The following is a 22,489-nucleotide window of genomic DNA, read 5'->3' as shown; positions in this document are numbered from 1 at the left end:
ATACATACATACATACATACATACATACATACATACATACATACATACATACATACATACATACATACATACATACATACATACATACATACATACATACATACATACATACATACATACATACATACATACATACATACATACATACATACATACATACATACATACATACATACATACATACATACATACATACATACATACATACATACATACATACATACATACATACATACATACATACATACATACATACATACATACATACATACATACATACATACATACATACATACATACATACATACATACATACATACATACATACATACATACATACATACATACATACATACATACATACATACATACATACATACATACATACATACATACATACATACATACATACATACATACATACATACATACATACATACATACATACATACATACATACATACATACATACATACATACATACATACATACATACATACATACATACATACATACATACATACATACATACATACATACATACATACATACATACATACATACATACATACATACATACATACATACATACATACATACATACATACATACATACATACATACATACATACATACATACATACATACATACATACATACATACATACATACATACATACATACATACATACATACATACATACATACATACATACATACATACATACATACATACATACATACATACATACATACATACATACATACATACATACATACATACATACATACATACATACATACATACATACATACATACATACATACATACATACATACATACATACATACATACATACATACATACATACATACATACATACATACATACATACATACATACATACATACATACATACATACATACATACATACATATATATATATATATATACATACATATACATACATATACATATACGTACATATACGTACATATATACGTACACACACACACACACACACACACACACACACACACACACACACACACACACACACACACACACACACACACACACACACACACACACACACACACACACACACACACACACACACACACACACATACATACATACATACATACATACATACATACATACATACATACATACATACATACATACATACATACATACATACATACATACATACATACATACATACATACATACATACATACATACATATACATACATATACATACATACATACATACATACATACATACATACATACATACATACATACATACATACATACATACATATATATATATATATATATATATATATATACATACATATACATATACGTACATATACGTACATATATACGTACATACACACACACACACACACACACACACACACACACATACATACATACATACATACATACATACATATATATATATATATATATATACATACATACATATATATATATATATATATATATATATATATATGTATAGTCACGGCTCGTTCCTGGCCGAGTGATATATATACACAAACCCGTATATATATATATATATACACAAACCCTGTTTCCATAAGAGTTGGGAAATTGTGTTAGATATAAATATAAATGGAATACAATGATTTTCAAGTCATTTTCAACCCATATTCAATTGAATATGACTATATATACATACACTACCGTTCAAAAGTTTGGGGTCACATTGAAATGTCCTTATTTTTGAAGGAAAAGCACTGTACTTTTCAATGAAGATAACTTTAAACTAGTCTTAAAGGCCTACTGAAATGAATTTTTATTATTTAAACGGGGATAGCAGATCTATTCTATGTGTCATACTTGATCATTTCGCGATATTGCCATATTTTTGCTGAAAGGATTTAGTATAGAACGACGACGATAAAGATCGCAACTTTTGGTATCTGATAAAAAAAGGCTTGCCCCTACCGGAAGTAGCGTGACGTAGTCAATTGAACATATACGCAAAGTTCCCTATTGTTTACAATGATGGCCGCATGAAGTGAGAGAGATTCGGACCGAGAAAGCGACAATTTCCCCATTAATTTGAGCGAGGATGAAAGATTTGTGGATGAGTACAGTGCAAGTGAAGGACTAGTGGGGAGTTGAAGCTATTCAGATAGGGAAGATGCTGTGAGAGCCGGGGGTGACCTGATATTCAGCTGGGAATGACTACAACAGTAAATAAACACAAGACATATATATACTCTATTAGCCACAACACAACCAGGCTTATATTTAATATGGCACAAATTAATCCTGCATAAAAACACCTACGTGTTTGTTATGCTAGCTCCTAGCTCCTCTGCTAGCTCCTAGCTCCATAGAACGCGCCAATACAATTCAAACACCTGATCAACACACACAATCACTCAGCCCAAAAGACCGTTCACCTAACCCAAGGTTCATAAAGCTTATATATTTTTAAAAAGTTACGTACGTGACGCGCACATACGGTCAAGCTATCAAATGTTTAGCAGCCAAGGCTGCATACTCACGGTACCTGATATTCAGCTGGGAATGACTACAACAGTAAATAAACACAAGACATATATATACTCTATTAGCCACAACACAACCAGGCTTATATTTAATATGCCACAAATTAATCCTGCATAAAAACACCTACGTGTTTGTTATGCTAGCTCCTAGCTCCTCTGCTAGCTCCTAGCTCCATAGAACACGCCAATACAATTCAAACACCTGATCAACACACACAATCACTCAGCCCAAAAGACCGTTCACCTAACCCAAGGTTCATGAAGCTTATATATTTTTAAAAAGTTACGTATGTGACGCGCACATACGGTCAAGCTATCAAATGTTTAGCAGCCAAGGCTGCATACTCACGGTACCTGATATTCAGCTGGGAATGACTACAACAGTATATAAACACAAGACATATATATACTCTATTAGCCACAACACAACCAGGCTTATATTTAATATGCCACAAATTAATCCTGCATAAAAACACCTACGTGTTTGTTATGCTAGCTCCTAGCTCCTCTGCTAGCTCCTAGCTCCATAGAACACGCCAATACAATTCAAAAACCTGATCAACACAAACAATCACTCAGCCCAAAAGACAGTTCACCTAACCCAATGTTCATAAAGCTTATATATTTTTAAAAAGTTACGTACGTGACGCGCACATACGGTCAAGCTATCAAATGTTTAGCAGCCAAGGCTGCATACTCACGGTACCTGGTATTCAGCTGGGAATGACTAAAACAGTAAATAAACACAAGACATATATTTACTCTATTAGCCACAACACAACCAGGCTTATATTTAATATGACACAAATTAATCCTGCATAAAAACACCTACGTCTTTGTTATGCTAACTCCTAGCTCCTATGCTAGCTCCTAGCTCCATAGAACACGCCAATACAATTCAAACACCTGATCAACACACACAATCACTCAGCCCAAAAGACCGTTCACCTAACCCAAGGTTCATAAAGCTTATATATTTTAAAAAAGTTACGTACATACGCAAAAAAAAAGTTGCGCTCATACGGTCAAGCGATCAAATGTTTAGAAGCCAAAGCTGCATACTCACGGTAGCACGTCTGCGTCTTTGTCATCCAAATCAAAGTAATCCTGGTAAGAGTCTGTGTTGTCCCAGTTCTCTACAGGCGTCTGTGTATCGAAGTCAAAAGTCCTCCTGGTTAGAGTCTCTGTTATCCGAGTTCTTCCATCTTGACTGCATCTTTCGGGAATGTAAACAAAGACGCGCCGGCTGTGTACTGTTGTTGCTGACTTTGTTCGAAAAATACGTCCGTTTCGCACCGACAACTTTCTTCTTTGCTTGCTCAGCTTCTTTCTCCATAATGCAATGAACATAATTGCAACAGATTCACGAACACAGATGTCCAGAATACTGTGGAATTATGAAATGAAAACAGAGCTTTTTCGTATTGGCTTCAATGTGGAAGGCATACCCGTGTTCCCCGGGCTACGTCACGCGCATACGTCATCCTCAGAGGCGTTTCGAACCGGAAGTTTAGCGGCAAATTTAAAATGTCACTTTATAAGTTAACCCGGCCGTATTGGCATGTGTTATAATGTTAAGATTTCATCATTGATATATAAACTATCAGACTGCGTGGTCGGTAGTAGTGGGTTTCAGTAGGCCTTTAACTTTAAAGAAATACACTCTATACATTGCTAATGTATAATGTTCCATTCTAGAGGCTAACCTTTCCTGTGATAAAATGGCAACCAAGGTAATCAAAAAGGTTAACCAACGAACGAGATTTCTCTACAGAATCTCCTCTCTGGTCAACAAAAGCACCTTGAGGATTCTGGCGGGAACTCTCGTTCAACCCTTTTTCGATTACGCATGCACCTCCTGGTACCCTAGCACCTCCAAAACCCTCAAATCTAAACTCCAAACATCTCAGAACAAGCTAGTCAGGTTACTGCTAGACCTCCACCCCAGATCCCACCTCACTCCTACCCACTTCTCTAAAGTGGGCTGGCTCAAGGTGGAGGACAGAGTTAAACAACTTGCACTGAGCCTAGTCTATAAAATCCGCTACACCTCCCTGATACCGAAGTACATGTCAAACTACTTCCTTAATGACCGCCATAACCACAACACCAGGGGGAGCTCCACTAACCATGTTAAACCCAGATTCCGAACTAACAAAGGTCTTAACTCATTCTCTTTCTATGCCACATCAATGTGGAATGCGCTCCCAACAGGTATAAAAGAAAGGGCATCTCTATCCTCCTTCAAAACCGCAATAAAAGTTCACCTCCAGGCAGCTACAACCCTAAACTAACACCCTCCCCGGATTGCTAATAATCAAATGTAAACAATCAAATGCAGATACTTTTTCTTATGCCTTCTGATCTCGATCTCTCTCTCTCTCTCTCTCTCTCTCTCTCTCTCTCTCTCTCTCTATGTCCACTACTTGATGTCCATATCCTACCCCCCCCCTCCCTCCACACCCCTGATTGTAAATAATGTAAATAATTAATTGTGATTATCTTGTGTGATGACTGTATTATGATGATAGTATATATGATAGTATATATCTGTATCATGAATCAATTTAAGTGGACCCCGACTTAAACAAGTTGAAAAACTTATTCGGGTGCTACCATTTAGTGGTCAATTGTACGGAATATGTACTTCACTGTGCAACCTACTAATAAAAGTCTCAATCAATCAATCAATCAAAGATAAATGACTATTCTAGCTGCAAATGTCTGGTTTTTGGTGCAATATCTACATAGGTGTATAGAGGCCCATTTCCAGCAACTATCACTCCAGTGTTCTAATGGCACAATGTGTTTGCTCATTGGCTCAGAAGGCTAATTGATGATTAGAAAACCCTTGTGCAATCATGTTCACACATCTGAAAACAGTTTAGCTCATTACAGAAGCTACAAAACTGACCTTTCTTTGAGCAGATTGAATTTCTGGAGCATCACATTTGTGGGGTCAATTAAAGGCTCAAAATGGCCAGAAAAAGAGAACTTTCATCTGAAACTCGACAGTCTTTTCTTGTTCTTAGAAATGAAGGCTCAAACACAAAATTGTTTGGGTGACCCCAAACTTTTGAACGGTAGTGTATATATATATATATACACACCTGTGTATATATATATATATATATATATATATATATATATATATATATATACACAGGTGTGTATATATATATATATATACATATATATATATATATATATATATATATATATATATATATATATATATATATATATATATATATATATATATATATATATATATATATATATATATATATATATATATATATATATATATATATATATATATACATACATACATACATACATACATACATACATACATACATATATATATATATATATATATATATATATATATATATATATATATATATATATATATATATATATATATATATATATATACACATACATACATACATACATACATACATACATACATACATACATACATACATACATACATACATACATACATACATACATACATACATACATACATACATACATATATATATATATATATATATATATATATATATATATATATATATATTTATTACAAGGGTAGTTTTTGGTGGAAATGCCCTTTTATTTACCAGTGTCAAGAGGAAACTTCCTGTAAGAAGTTTCTACAGAAGAAAGGGCCTATGGACTATGCCTCCATGCCTGACAGAGTTACTTTTTTAATGTTATCACTAACGTACAATCGCACAGCCCTATTTTACGCACATAAAATGTTGACCCCATTTTGTTTACAGGTAAAAAGACCCAACAACATTTGTAATGGGCACTAACCAGACATAACAGGAGAGGACTAGTTGGCACTTCCTGCTTCAATCCAAATACTTCGATGGAAAATCTAAAAGAAAAACAAACAGTCATGTTGACACCGTCACTAGAATGAACGACAAGACAAAGGCCAACAAATATTCACTATTGCACAACTGAAACAAACACATTCGTGGTTTGCAAGTCATTGACTGTCTTGATTAAGGAAATGTATGTTGTTTTTTTAATGTCCCACTTTTTTATTTGATTTTATTCACAGAGGTTTTCACAAAAAGATTTTAGAAAAGGAAACAATTCCTAATTAGTGATCTTCCAAAATTACAAAAAAAATACTCGACAAAGTCATATTCCAAACTGCGGAGCTAGCATTGTGCGTCGGGATGGACAGGCTTCCCAGAGCCCTGGCTGGATGAGGATGTGCGGATGCTCCTGGACGGCTTCTCGCTCAATCCGCGTGGATTGGACATCGATCGAGAACTAGTGGGCTGCCTAGGACGGAGTCGGCTCTCTTGGTTGCTTTGTTGGGTCTGTTCCTGTCTCTGGCCGCAGAGACCCCTGCGGTGTACGTGGGTGTTGAAATTGTGTTTTGTTTTGTTGTTTATTTATGCAAGGTGCAATCTTGTGTGCACAACTTGTATTATTTGTTGCAGAGTTTTCTTTATTTAGAAATAGCTCCGCCGAAGTGGCAGATGGTTACATCAGCTCTGTGATATTTTAATGTATTGTATGTCCCTTGTGTTACTTAATGTTTGCATATTGTTTCCATGTGTTTTTTACCTTATTTTTTGTGGATGTATTTGTATCTGCACTGCAATTGCATAATTTACATTTTTATGAAACACTTTTTAAAGGCAAATGGAAAAAGATCTGCATGTTAAAATTAACTGAAAACTACATGGGGATTTGTTTTATAATAACAAAAAAAATAATGACATAAATAAAAAATAACTGGAATATTTTTAGAAATGTTTTGATTGTTTCTTTGGAATCTTGGTCGTGAGTCATTAAATTAATGTTTCTTTGGAATCTTGGTCATGACTCATGAGTCACTAAATTAATTAGTATAATTAAAGCAATACTATAAAAGTAGAACTAACAACCTAAACAAATGAATATAAATCATTTTAAACAATCTGAAAACTAATAAAATGTTGAAATAAATACAATTCCTGAATTAAAAGGTTTTGGGCCATAAAGTATGATTACCAAAGAGTGCGTGGTTAGATAGGCTGGGTGTGGTTCTTTATTTCTCTCAACCTTCTCATTTTGGACCACCACGACAAACACAATTTAAAACATTTACGGTTACGACTAAGGAACGGAAACACAGTTAAAACATTTACGGTAACGACTAATATACACAATTAAAACATTTACGGTTACAACATGAACGTAAACACAATTTTTTTTTTTAAACATTTACGGTAACAACTCATATACACAAATAAAACATTTACGGTTACAACTAATGAACGTAGACACAGTTAAATCCTTTACGGTTAAAACTAATTAAGGTATACACAATTAAAACATTTACGGTAACGACTAATATACACAATTACAACATTTACGGTTACGACTAATAAACTTTAGACACACAAGGCTCAATTACAACATGGAAGGGATGCTTCCTGACTTGTACCAAAAGATTGGACGCAAAAACGTTTTTTTTTTTAAACATTACGAACACACAAAAGATTAACCCCTCCACTTACCCTTTGGGCTGTTTATTCCTTCCAAGGTCCACCAATGTGATTTAGAACCACAAAATGACGTTTTTTTTTCTTCCTATGTTGACACTTCCGAACCTGTTGGACGACTGTCGCTGGCAACGCCTTCTCCTCTGAATACCCACCCCCTTGTGGCTCAAATGACCTCCTAAGTCGTCGTTTTTAACACACACATTAAAATACGTGATTACTTTTACAAAGATCGGATGTGTTTGAATGGCTTTAAAAATGCTTCCGTTGGTGGGATTTGTTTTCTTCCACGTCGTGACGTCTTGGAGTGTTTAGGCCGAATACCGGAAGTGTCCAGTCAAGGAGGCATTAGACACACAGCTGACTTATAATAACTGACTTAAAATGGCGACGCTGCAATTGAACTATCTCGATCAAACTTGTTTCACCAAGTACCACCTCATAAAACACTTAACTCTCCAAGTACCACCATAACGACCAACATTAAAATACAGTGGCTAGTATGCCTAAGTACTCATTAAAATCACTTACCATGACACACACTGTAACATGACACACAGTCTTAACAGTAACGCTGTTAGAATATTTAATTAATTATTTAGCGTACCGCTAGATGGAGCCCTAGTGCTAGATACAGCACTAGTGGGAGTGGCACGGATTTAAGATGATGACTGAGAAAACCCAAGTTTGTTTCGGTTTTGCAAAACATCAAACATTAAAATTTCACCTAATTATCTCAAATATTCTTGTCAGTATTGCAGTTGGCTGGCGACCACCATGGTGTACCCCGCCTCTCACCCAAAGTCAAATGGGCTAGGCTCCAGCTTCCCTGGATGGATGGAAGGATGGATGGATGGATATCTAACAGATTTAAAAATGTGGATCCTTATTAGTCAATTTTATTCTTTATAATGATCTTCCTAACTAAAACTAACAAATGTAATCTATTTTCTACTTATATCGGCACATTTTAATTTAACCTCTTAAGGCCCAAGCTGCTTGTTTACATGCTTTTTTTTTATTTCTCTTTGCTATTTGGGCTAATTGGACCCTAATTACAAATAAAAACTAAGAATAATCTTTTGATATGATGCACTTAGTCCATAAGTAACAAACACAATACGAAGGTCCTGAGTAGTCGTGAGTTCAATCCCGGCCTCGGGATCTTTCTGTGTGGAGTTTGCATGTTCTCCCCGTGACTGCGTGGGTTCCCTCCGGGTACTCCGGCTTCCTCCCACCTCCAAAGACATGCACCTGGGGATAAGTTGATTGGCAACACTAATTTGGCCCTAGTGTGTGAATGTGAGTGTGAATGTTGTCCGTCTATCTGTGTTGGCCCTGCGATGAGGTGGCGACTTGTCCAGGGTGTACCCCGCCTTCCGCCCGATTGTAGCTGAGATAGGCACCAGCACCCCCCGCGACCCCGAAGGGAATAAGCGGTAGAAAATGGATGGATGGATATATATATATATTAGATATATATAGCACACTTTCCGCGCGCGTGAGGATGTCACGTTATCAATGAGAAAATGCAATTTTAGACAATATGATTTGCCTGAACGGCTAGGAGACACCGTGAGTAGCAAGCGGTACAAAGTGGATAAGAAAAGACAGAATATATATATATATATATATATATATATATATATATATATATATATATATATATATATATATATATATATATATATATATATATATATATATATATATATATATATATATATATATATATATATATTTTTTTTATTTTTATTTTTTTTTATACTTGGGACTTCCCGCGGGCCTGATTTTGGACGCATGCGGGCCGGATCCGGACACGACGTCCACAGTTTCCAAAAAAAATTTGAATTGTGGACTCGTCAGACCACCGATCACTTTTCCACTTTGTATCAGTCCATCTTAGATGAGCTCAGGCCCAGCGAAGCCAACAGCGTTTCTGGGTGTTGTTTATAAACGGTGTTTGCCTTGCATAGGAGAGTTTTAACTTGCACTTACAGATGTAGCGACCAACTGTAGTTACTGACAGTGGGTTTCTGAAGTGTTCCTGAGCCCATGTGGTGATATCCTTTACACACTGATGTCGCTTGTTGATGCAGTACAGCCTGAGGGATCGAAGGTCACGGGTTTAGCTGCTTACGTGCAGGGATTTTTCCAGATTCTCTAAAACCCTTTGATGATCTTACGGACCGTAGATGGTGAAATCCCTAAATTCCTTGCAATAGCTGGTTAAGAAAGGTTTTTCTTAAACTGTTCAACAATTTGCTCACACATTTGTTGACAAAGTGGTGACCCTCGCCCCATCCTTGTTTGTGAATGACTGAGCATTTCATGGAATCTACTTTTATACCCAATAATGGCACCCACCTGTTCCCAATTTGCCTGTTCACCTGTGGGATGTTCCATATAAGTGTTTGATGAGCATTCCTCAACTTTATCAGTATTTATTGCCACCTTTCCCAACTTCTTTGTCACATGTTGCTGGCATCAAATTCTAAAGTTAATGATTATTTGCAAAAAAAAAAAGTTTATCAGTTTGAACATCAAATATGTTGTCTTTGTAGCATATTCAACTGAATATGGGTTGAAAATGATTTGCAATCATTGTATTCCGTTTATATTTACATCTAACACAATTTCCCAACTCATATGGAAACGGGATTTGTAAATGGGTTCCTTGTAAATGGGTTATACATAACCCCTTTACCAATATTTGTGCATACACAGGCCGGACTATTAAAATCATGGCATTAAAAAAATAAAATAAAGACAACTTTAGATTGTTTTCTTTGTCTTACTTTGGCCAAAAATAGAACAAACAGATTCTGAAAATATTGCAATAAAAATATAGACAAAAATACAGGCAGCAGTAAAGTTTAGATCAATGAAGGAAAGAAGAAAGTGAATGAATGTTTATAACTGAAAAAAAAAATACAAAGGAAAACACAGTTGTATGTATATGTAGCATACAAATGTATTTTCCTTTGTATTTTTTTTAAAAATGAATTAAGTAACGTTTATGACAATATTTTTCCAAAACACAATATAGAATGTGAGACATAATATGATAATGCATACATATATCATTTGTTTTCAAAATGGTTACAATAAAGTGGGACCCCAAAAATTTACTGTGGGACCAATTTAATGTACCATAATATTCTTTGTTAAAATAAAGCCAAGAATGCCATTTTTTGTGGTCCCCTTTATTTAGAAAAGTATCGCAAAGTATTGAAATACATTTTGGTATCAAAAATATTGATATCGGGACAACCCCAATATATATATATATATATATATATATATATATATATATATATATACATATATATATATATATATATATATATATATATATATATATATATATATATACACATATATATATATATATATACATATATACATATATATATATATATATATATACATATATATATATACATATATATATACATATATACATATATATATATATACGTATATACATATATATATATATATATACATATATATACATACATATATATATATATATATACACATATATACACATATATACACATATATATATATATACATATATATACATACATATATATATATATACACATATATACACATATATACACATATATATATATACACATATATACACATATATATATATACATATATATATATATTAAGGCTGCAGCTAACGATTATTTTTCTATCGATTAATCTATAGATTATTTTTTCGATTAATCGGTTAATCTATAGATTATTTTTTTCGATTCATCTATAGATTATTTTTCCTTTTACCGATTATTTTTTTATTCAAAATGAAAATGAAAAAATAAATGTAGGCAAGTTTTTTCAAAAGGCATGGCTTTTATTTACAAAAAAAAAGAAGTATGGCCACTCAGTCAACATTGACAACAACATGACAAAATATTCTGTAACAATGTAAACATTTAAAACTTTTAACATTTAACAAAATTAAAAGTAGCTTATTTGCTTTTTAATGTGCAAATATAAAAGTAAACATCCAGTGCAAATCGTAATATGCTGCAATAGTATAAGCATTTCAAAAGTAAAAGTATTGCTTATTTTGCTTTAAAATGTGCAAAAATAAAGATAAACATCCAATACAAAAAAGTGCAAAACGAAATATTCTGTAACAACAGTGTAAACATTTCAACAAAAGTGAAAGTATTGCTTATTTGCTAAAATGTGCAAAAATAAAGATAAACATCCAATACAAAAAAGTGCCAATCTAAATATTCTGGAGCACTAAGTATTGCTTTTAAAATGTGCAAAATAAACATCCAGTCCAACACAGTACACAATAACCAATTCTACTCATTCCAGTGAGTGACTAACAGTTGTAATGAAGAAAGGTTAGCATGTCTACATGCTCTGGTTCTTTTCTTGTTTACAATATTCCCAGCAGCTGAAAATAGGCGCTCAGAAGGGGTCGATGTGGCTGGAACTGAGAGCTAATTACCGGTAGCCTTCACCTCAAGCCAGGACTGCGAGTGAGCTGAGCTCCAGTTTATATTCCTAGAAGGTCAACGGGCTCATAGTAGGGATGTGCGTATCGATCCTGTGGTATCGATATATCGATACTCACACGCTACTCATTTGGCATCACTTTTCTGAAAAAAGTATCGGTATAAACCAAAAAAAGGCGTGTGGGGGGTGCAAGCATCACTTTCAGATGTTTTTGATGACTTACTTAACTTACTATGTGCTGGGACACCCCTGTACCTGGCAGAGTATAGAGCTGGCCCAGTCACGTGACAGGAGACAGCAAATGAGCGTCGTCAACGTGCAACACACACACAGCCAGCCGACAACGATGCAGCCAGGCATATCCAGTGTTGTCCAATTGTTGACTTAAAACAGGCATTGTTTTTTGTTTTTTTAGTAATGTTTACTGAATATTTTTGTTTAAATGATTATCCTAAATTCAAATAATTTCCACACGGGGGAATTTAATGTTAGTTGAAAATTGCTTGAGTATTTAAAACAAGATAAGAAAGAGATAAAATTTGGAGATTCTTCATCTTTGCATTACAGTTTTATTTTTTTCCAAGTAAATCTTGAAATATATGATTGAATGTGATTTTGGTTTTAATCTGTAACATAATTTCTTACATTTCGAAAACATTAGCCTATTTCATATTTCATTAATTGCTAATTATATCACAAACTTTAAAAAATAACTGCAGCTTGTTGCGATTCAGATTTGACAGTTAATTGGAAAGCCCTAATATGTAATTATTATTATATATAACATAATTATTATTATACATATTTAATTTATTTTCATATTTATGTTATTTATTTTAATTTTACTTTTATTATATATTGACTATAATAAATGTGGTATAAATGGTCTGTATTTGTCTTGTGATTTGTCTTAAATAATAACAATAGTAATAATATTTTTGACTGACAAAAATTGCCAATAAGAAATTAATGGTATCGATGAAAAGGCAAGATAAAGTATCGGTATCGTATCGAATCCTAAAAGTGTGGTATCGCCCATCCCTAGCTCATAGTGATGTTACTAGTAGTTGACTGGGAGGTGTTTATTATCATTTGGGGAGAGTCTGCTGCCTGATGCTCACCTGCTAAACACCTATTTGCTCCACGCTGAAGCGCTGACTACATGCGCTCTGAATACACACTGCTGATTGGCTGGTAACGTTTTGAATACGCACTGCTGATTGGCTGATAACGCTATGTATAACGCTTTGTGTGTACCAATCAGATGGTTGTGTGGGTGGGACAATGCTGCGTGCTGAGACAGAGGCAGCCGCAGAGGGAGCGAAGCAGCTTGTTAACACTTTAGCAGCTAAAGTTAGCTTTAGCTTAGAAACTCGTTCGGTACACCCCCGTACCGAACCGAAAGCCCCGTACCGAAACGGTTCAATACAAAACACGTACCGTTACGCTCCTAGCAGATACAAATGACACATTCATGTTTTTGTGTAATGATGACAACGTATACTCACGCGGACGATTGACTAGTTGATGGTTTTCTTTTCAAATGTTCGTTCATAGCCGTTGTGCTGCTATGATAGGCCATTTACGCTCGACACAGTGTGCATACAACAACATTATTAGGCCGTGTTTGAAATACTCCCACACTTTTGACCACTTTTGGCGTGATTTTTTCCCCCTCGCTCGCCATGCTTTGCGCTCCGCCATGACGGTAGTGTGACGTAAATATGCGACGCGTCGACGCACAAAAACGGCGTCGACGTATTTACGTAACCGATGACGTCGACTACGTCGACGCGTCGTTTCAGCTTTAATATATATACATATATATATATATATACATATATATATATATATACATATATACATATATATACATATATACATATATATACATATATACATATATATATATATATATATGTATATATATATATATATATATATATATATATATATACATACATATATACATATACATACATATATACATATACATACATAAATACATATACATATATACATACATAAATACATATACATACATATACATACATACATACATACATACATACATACATACATACATACATACATACATACATACATACATACATACATACATACATACATACATACATACATATATAGTCACGGCTCGTTCCTGGCCGAGTGATATATATACACAAACCCGTATATATATATATACACAAACCCTGTTTCCATAAGAGTTGGGAAATTGTGTTAGATATAAATATAAACGGAATACAATGATTTTCAAGTCATTTTCAACCCATATTCAATTGAATATGACTATATATACATACACTACCGTTCAAAAGTTTGGGGTCACATTGAAATGTCCTTATTTTTGAAGGAAAAGCACTGTACTTTTCAATGAAGATAACTTTAAACTAGTCTTGAAGGCCTACTGAAATGAATTTTTTTTATTTAAACGGGGATAGCAGATCTATTCTATGTGTCATACTTGATAGTTTCGCGATATTGCCATATTTTTGCTGAAAGGATTTAGTATAGAACAACGACGATAAAGATCGCAACTTTTGGTATCTGATAAAAAAAGGCTTGCCCCTACCGGAAGTAGCGTGACGTAGTCAATTGAACATACACGCAAAGTTCCCTATTGTTTACAATGATGGCCGCATGAAGTGAGAGAGATTCGGACCGAGAAAGCGACAATTTCCCCATTAATTTGAGCGAGGATGAAAGATTCGTGGATGAGTAAAGTGCAAGTGCAGGACTAGTGGGGAGTTGAAGCTATTCAGATAGGGAAGATGCTGTGAGAGCCGGGGGTGACCTGATATTCAGCTGGGAATGACTACAACAGTAAATAAACACAAGACATATATATACTCTATTAGCCACAACACAACCAGGCTTATATTTAATATGGCACAAATTAATCCTGCATAAAAACACCTACGTGTTTGTTATGCTAGCTCCTAGCTCCTCTGCTAGCTCCTAGCTCCATAGAACGCGCCAATACAATTCAAACACCTGATCAACACACACAATCACTCAGCCCAAAAGACCGTTCACCTAACCCAAGGTTCATAAAGCTTATATATTTTAAGAAAGTTACGTACATACGCAAAAAAAAAGTTGCGCACATACGGTCAAGCGATCAAATGTTTAGAAGCCAAAGCTGCATACTCACGGTAGCACGTCTGCGTCTTTGTCATCCAAATCAAAGTAATCCTGGTAAGAGTCTGTGTTGTCCCAGTTCTCTACAGGCGTCTGTGTATCGAAGTCAAAAGTCCTCCTGGTTAGAGTCTCTGTTATCCGAGTTCTTCCATCTTGACTGCATCTTTCGGGAATGTAAACAAAGACGCGCCGGCTGTGTACTGTTGTTGCTGACTTTGTTCGAAAAATACGTCCGTTTCGCACCGACAACTTTCTTCTTTGCTTGCTCAGCTTCTTTCTCCATAATGCAATGAACATAATTGCAACAGATTCACAAACACAGATGTCCAGAATACTGTGGAATTATGAAATGAAAACAGAGCTTTTTCGTATTGGCTTCAATGTGGAAGGCATACCCGTGTTCCCCGGGCTACGTCACGCGCATACGTCATCCTCAGAGGCGTTTCGAATCGGAAGTTTAGCTGCAAATTTAAAATGTCACTTTATAAATTAACCCGGCCGTATTGGCATGTGTTATAATGTTAAGATTTCATCATTGATATATAAACTATCAGACTGCGTGGTCGGTAGTAGTGGGTTTCAGTAGGCCTTTAACTTTAAAGAAATACACTCTATACATTGCTAATGTATAATGTTCCATTCTAGAGGCTAACCTTTCCTGTGATAAAATGGCAACCAAGGTAATCAAAAAGGTTAACCAACGAACGAGATTTCTCTACAGAATCTCCTCTCTGGTCAACAAAAGCACCTTGAGGATTCTGGCGGGAACTCTCGTTCAACCCTTTTTCGATTACGCATGCACCTCCTGGTACCCTAGCACCTCCAAAACCCTCAAATCTAAACTCCAAACATCTCAGAACAAGCTAGTCAGGTTACTGCTAGACCTCCACCCCAGATCCCACCTCACTCCTACCCACTTCTCTAAAGTGGGCTGGCTCAAGGTGGAGGACAGAGTTAAACAACTTGCACTGAGCCTAGTCTATAAAATCCGCTACACCTCCCTGATACCGAAGTACATGTCAAACTACTTCCTTAATGACCGCCATAACCACAACACCAGGGGGAGCTCCACTAACCATGTTAAACCCAGATTCCGAACTAACAAAGGTCTTAACTCATTCTCTTTCTATGCCACATCAATGTGGAATGCGCTCCCAACAGGTATAAAAGAAAGGGCATCTCTATCCTCCTTCAAAACCGCATTAAAAGTTCACCTCCAGGCAGCTACAACCCTAAACTAACACCCTCCCCGGATTGCTAACAATCAAATGTAAACAATCAAATGCAGATACTTTTTCTTATGCCTTCTGATCTCTCTCTCTCTCTCTCTCTCTCTCTCTCTCTCTCTCTCTCTCTCTCTCTCTCTCTCTCTATGTCCACTACTTGATGTCCATATCCTACCCCCCCCCCTCCCTCCACACCCCTGATTGTAAATAATGTAAATCATTAATTGTGATTATCTTGTGTGATGACTGTATTATGATGATAGTATATATGATAGTATATATCTGTATCATGAATCAATTTAAGTGGACCCCGACTTAAACAAGTTGAAAAACTTATTCGGGTGTTACCATTTAGTGGTCAATTGTACGGAATATGTACTTCACTGTGCAACCTACTAATAAAAGTCTCAATCAATCAATCAATCAAAGATAAATGACTATTCTAGCTGCAAATGTCTGGTTTTTGATGCAATATCTACATAGGTGTATAGAGGCCCATTTCCAGCAACTATCACTCCAGTGTTCTAATGGCACAATGTGTTTGCTCATTGGCTCAGAAGGCTAATTGATGATTAGAAAACCCTTGTGCAATCATGTTCACACATCTGAAAACAGTTTAGCTCATTACAGAAGCTACAAAACTGACCTTTCTTTGAGCAGATTGAGTTTCTGGAGCATCACATTTGTGGGGTCAATTAAACGCTCAAAATGGCCAGAAAAAGAGAACTTTCATCTGAAACTCGACAGTCTTTTCTTGTTCTTAGAAATGAAGGCTCAAACACAAAATTGTTTGGGTGACCCCAAACTTTTGAACGGTAGTGTATATATATATATATACACCTGTATATATATATATAAATATATATATATATATATATATATATATATATATATATATAAATATATATATATATTTATTTATTACAAGGGTAGTTTTTGGTGGAAATGCAGGGAGCCTTTTATTTACCAGTGTCAAGAGGAAACTTCCTGTAAGAAGTTTCTACAGAAGAAAGGGCCTATGGACTATGCCTCCATGCCTGACAGAGTTACTTTTTTAATGTTATCACTAACGTACAATCGCCCAGCCCTATTTTACGCACATACCCCATTTTGTTTACAGGTAAAAAGACCCAACAACATTTGTAATGGGCACTAACCAGACATAACAGGAGAGGACTAGTTGGCACTTCCTGCTTCAATCCAAATACTTCGATGGAAAATCTAAAAGAAAAACAAACAGTCATGTTGACACCGTCACTAGAATGAACGACAAGACAAAGGCCAACAAATATTCACTATTGCACAACTGAAACAAACAAATTCGTAGTTTGCAAGTCATTGACTGTCTTGATTAAGGAAATGTATGTTGTTTTTTTAATGTCCCACTTTTTTATTTGATTTTATTCACAGAGGTTTTCACAAAAAGATTTTAGAAAAGGAAACAATTCCTAATTAGTGATCTTCCAAAATTACAAAAAAAATACTCGACAAAGTCATATTCCAAACTGCGGAGCTAGCATTGTGCGTCGGGATGGACAGGCTTCCCAGAGCCCTGGCTGGATGAGGATGTGCGGATGCTCCTGGACGGCTTCTCGCTCAATCCGCGTGGATTGGACATCGATCGAGAACTAGTGGGCTGCCTAGGACGGAGTCGGCTCTCTTGGTTGCTTTGTTGGGTCTGTTCCTGTCTCTGGCCGCAGAGACCCCTGCGGTGTACGTGGGTGTTGAAATTGTGTTTTGTTTTGTTGTTTATTTATGCAAGGTGCAATCTTGTGTGCACAACTTGTATTATTTGTTGCAGAGTTTTCTTTATTTAGAAATAGCTCCACCGAAGTGGCAGATGGTTACATCAGCTCTGTGATATTTTAATGTATTGTATGTCCTTTGTGTTATTTAATGTTTGCATATTGTTTCCATGTGTTTTTTACCTTATTTTTTGTGGATGTATTTGTATCTGCACTGCAATTGCATAATTTACATTTTTATGAAACACTTTTTAAAGGCAAATGGAAAAAGATCTGCATGTTAAAATTAACTGAAAACTATATGGGGATTTGTTTTATAATAACAAAAAAAATAATGACGTAAATAAAAAATAACTGGAATATTTTTAGAAATGTTTTGATTGTTTCTTTGGAATCTTGGTCGTGAGTCATTAAATTAATGTTTCTTTGGAATCTTGGTCATGACTCATGAGTCACTAAATTAATTAGTATAATTAAAGCAATACTATAAAAGTATAACTAACAACCTAAACAAATGAATATAAATCATTTTAAACAATCTGAAAACTAATAAAATGTTGAAATAAATACAATTCCTGAATTAAAAGGTTTTGGGCCATAAAGTATGATTACCAAAGAGTGCGTGGTTAGATAGGCTGGGTGTGGTTCTTTATTTCTCTCAACCTTCTCATTTTGGACCACCACGACAAACACAATTTAAAACATTTACGGTTACGACTAAGGAACGGAAACACAGTTAAAACATTTACGGTAACGACTAATATACACAATTAAAACATTTACGGTTACAACATGAACGTAAACACAATTTTTTTTTAAAACATTTACGGTAACAACTCATATACACAAATAAAACATTTACGGTTACAACTAATGAACGTAGACACAGTTAAATCCTTTACGGTTAAAACTAATTAAGGTATACACAATTAAAACATTTACGGTAACGACTAATATACACAATTACAACATTTACGGTTACGACTAATAAACTTTAGACACACAAGGCTCAATTACAACATGGAAGGGATGCTTCCTGACTTGTACCAAAAGATTGGACGCAAAAACTTTTTTTTTTTTAAACATTACGAACACACAAAAGATTAACCCCTCCACTTACCCTTTGGGCTGTTTGTTCCTTCCAAGGTCCACCAATGTGATTTAGAACCACAAAATGACGTTTTTTTTTCTTCCTATGTTGACACTTCCGAACCTGTTGGACGACTGTCGCTGGCAACGCCTTCTCCTCTGAATACCCACCCCCTTGTGGCTCAAATGACCTCCTAAGTCGTCGTTTTTAACACACACATTAAAATACGTGATTACTTTTACAAAGATCGGATGTGTTTGAATGGCTTCAAAAATGCTTCCGTTGGTGGGATTTGTTTTCTTCCACGTCGTGACGTCTTGGAGTGTTTAGGCCGAATACCGGAAGTGTCCAGTCAAGGAGGCATTAGACACACAGCTGATTTATAATAACTGACTTAAAATGGCGACGCTGCAATTGAACTATCTCGATCAAACTTGTTTCACCAAGTACCACCTCATAAAACACTTAACTCTCCAAGTACCACCATAACGACCAACATTAAAATACAGTGGCTAGTATGCCTAAGTACTCATTAAAATCACTTACCATGACACACACTGTAACATGACACGGTCTTAACAGTAACGCTGTTTGAATATTTAATTAATTATTTAGCGTACCGCTAGATGGAGCCCTAGTGCTAGATACAGCACTAGTGGGAGTGGCACGGATTTAAGATGATGACTGAGAAAACCCAAGTTTGTTTCGGTTTTGCAAAACATCAAACATTAAAATCTCACCTAATTATCTCAAATATTCTTGTCAGTATTGCAGTTGGCTGGCGACCACCATGGTGTACACCGCCTCTCACCCAAAGTCAAATGGGCTAGGCTCCAGCTTCCCTGGATGGATGGAAGGATGGATGGATGGATATCTAACAGATTTAAAAATGTGGATCCTTATTAGTCAATTTTATTCTTTATAATGATCTTCCTAACTAAAACTAACAAACGTAATCTATTTTCTACTTATATCGGCACATTTTAATTTAACCTCTTAAGGCCCAAGCTGCTTGTTTACATGCTTTTTTTTATTTCTCTTTGCTATTTGGGCTAATTGGACCCTAATTACAAATAAAAACTAAGAATAATCTTTTGATATGATGTACTTAGTCCATAAGTAACAAACACAATACGAAGGTCCTGAGTAGTCGTGAGTTCAATCCTGGCCTCGGGATCTTTCTGTGTGGAGTTTGCATGTTCTCCCCGTGACTGCGTGGGTTCCCTCCGGGTACTCCGGCTTCCTCCCACCTCCAAAGACATGCACCTGGGGATAAGTTGATTGGCAACACTAATTTGGCCCTAGTGTGTGAATGTGAGTGTGAATGTTGTCCGTCTATCTGTGTTGGCCCTGCGATGAGGTGGCGACTTGTCCAGGGTGTACCCCGCCTTCCGCCCGATTGTAGCTGAGATAGGCACCAGCACCCCCCGCGACCCCGAAGGGAATAAGCGGTAGAAAATGGATGGATGGATATATATATATATTAGATATATATAGCACACTTTCCGCGCGCGTGAGGATGTCACGTTATCAATGAGAAAATGCAATTTTAGACAATATGATTTGCCTGAACGGCTAGGAGACACCGTGAGTAGCAAGCGGTACAAAGTGGATAAGAAAAGACAGAAAATATATATATATATATATATATATATATATATATATATATATATATATATATATATATATATATATTTTATTTTTATTTTTTTTTATACTTGGGACTTCCCGCGGGCCTGATTTTGGACGCATGCGGGCCGGATCCGGACACGACGTCCACAGTTTCCAAAAACAATTTGAATTGTGGACTCGTCAGACCACCGATCACTTTTCCACTTTGTATCAGTCCATCTTAGATGAGCTCAGGCCCAGCGAAGCCAACAGCGTTTCTGGGTGTTGTTTATAAACGGTGTTCGCCTTGCATAGGAGAGTTTTAACTTGCACTTACAGATGTAGCGACCAACTGTAGTTACTGACAGTGGGTTTCTGAAGTGTTCCTGAGCCCATGTGGTGATATCCTTTACACACTGATGTCGCTTGTTGATGCAGTACAGCCTGAGGGATCGAAGGTCACGGGTTTAGCTGCTTACGTGCAGGGATTTTTCCAGATTCTCTGAACCCTTTGATGATTTTACGGACCGTAGATGGTGAAATCCCTAAATTCCTTGCAATAGCTGGTTAAGAAAGGTTTTTGTTAAACTGTTCAACAATTTGCTCACACATTTGTTGACAAAGTGGTGACCCTCGCCCCATCCTTGTTTGTGAATGACTGAGCATTTCATGGAATCTACTTTTATACCCAATAATGGCACCCACCTGTTCCCAATTTGCCTGTTCACCTGTGGGATGTTCCATATAAGTGTTTGATGAGCATTCCTCAACTTTATCAGTATTTATTGCCACCTTTCCCAACTTCTTTGTCACGTGTTGCTGGCATCAAATTCTAAAGTCAATGATTATTTGCAAAAAAAAAAAGTTTATCAGTTTGAACATCAAATATGTTGTCTTTGTAGCATATTCAACTGAATATGGGTTGAAAATGATTTGCCATCATTGTATTCCGTTTATATTTACATCTAACACAATTTCCCAACTTATATGGAAACGGGATTTGTAAATGGGTTCCTTGTAAATGGGTTATACATAACCCCTTTACCAATATTTGTGCATACACAGGCCG

The 22,489-nt window shown here is 35.7% G+C and overlaps 1 protein-coding gene across 1 annotated transcript in view; it reads right to left on the bottom strand.

Moving 5' to 3' along the window:
* Positions 1–20,374, bottom strand: part of LOC133662867 (phospholipid scramblase 2-like) — a 38,557-nt gene extending 18,183 nt beyond the window's left edge. The window contains 3 exon segments of the mRNA XM_062067043.1: positions 6,396–6,459; positions 18,132–18,195; positions 20,356–20,374. Coding sequence (XP_061923027.1) covers positions 6,396–6,402 — 7 coding nt within the window. The 5' untranslated portion in view covers positions 6,403–6,459; positions 18,132–18,195; positions 20,356–20,374.
* Between the last annotated feature and the right edge of the window lie 2,115 nt (positions 20,375–22,489).

Source organism: Entelurus aequoreus, linkage group LG12, assembly GCF_033978785.1.
Source record: "Entelurus aequoreus isolate RoL-2023_Sb linkage group LG12, RoL_Eaeq_v1.1, whole genome shotgun sequence".
NCBI classification, from domain to species: Eukaryota; Metazoa; Chordata; class Actinopteri; order Syngnathiformes; family Syngnathidae; genus Entelurus; species Entelurus aequoreus.
The sequence above is the reverse complement of the archived record's forward strand: the minus strand, read 5'-3'. Positions and strand labels throughout refer to the sequence as shown.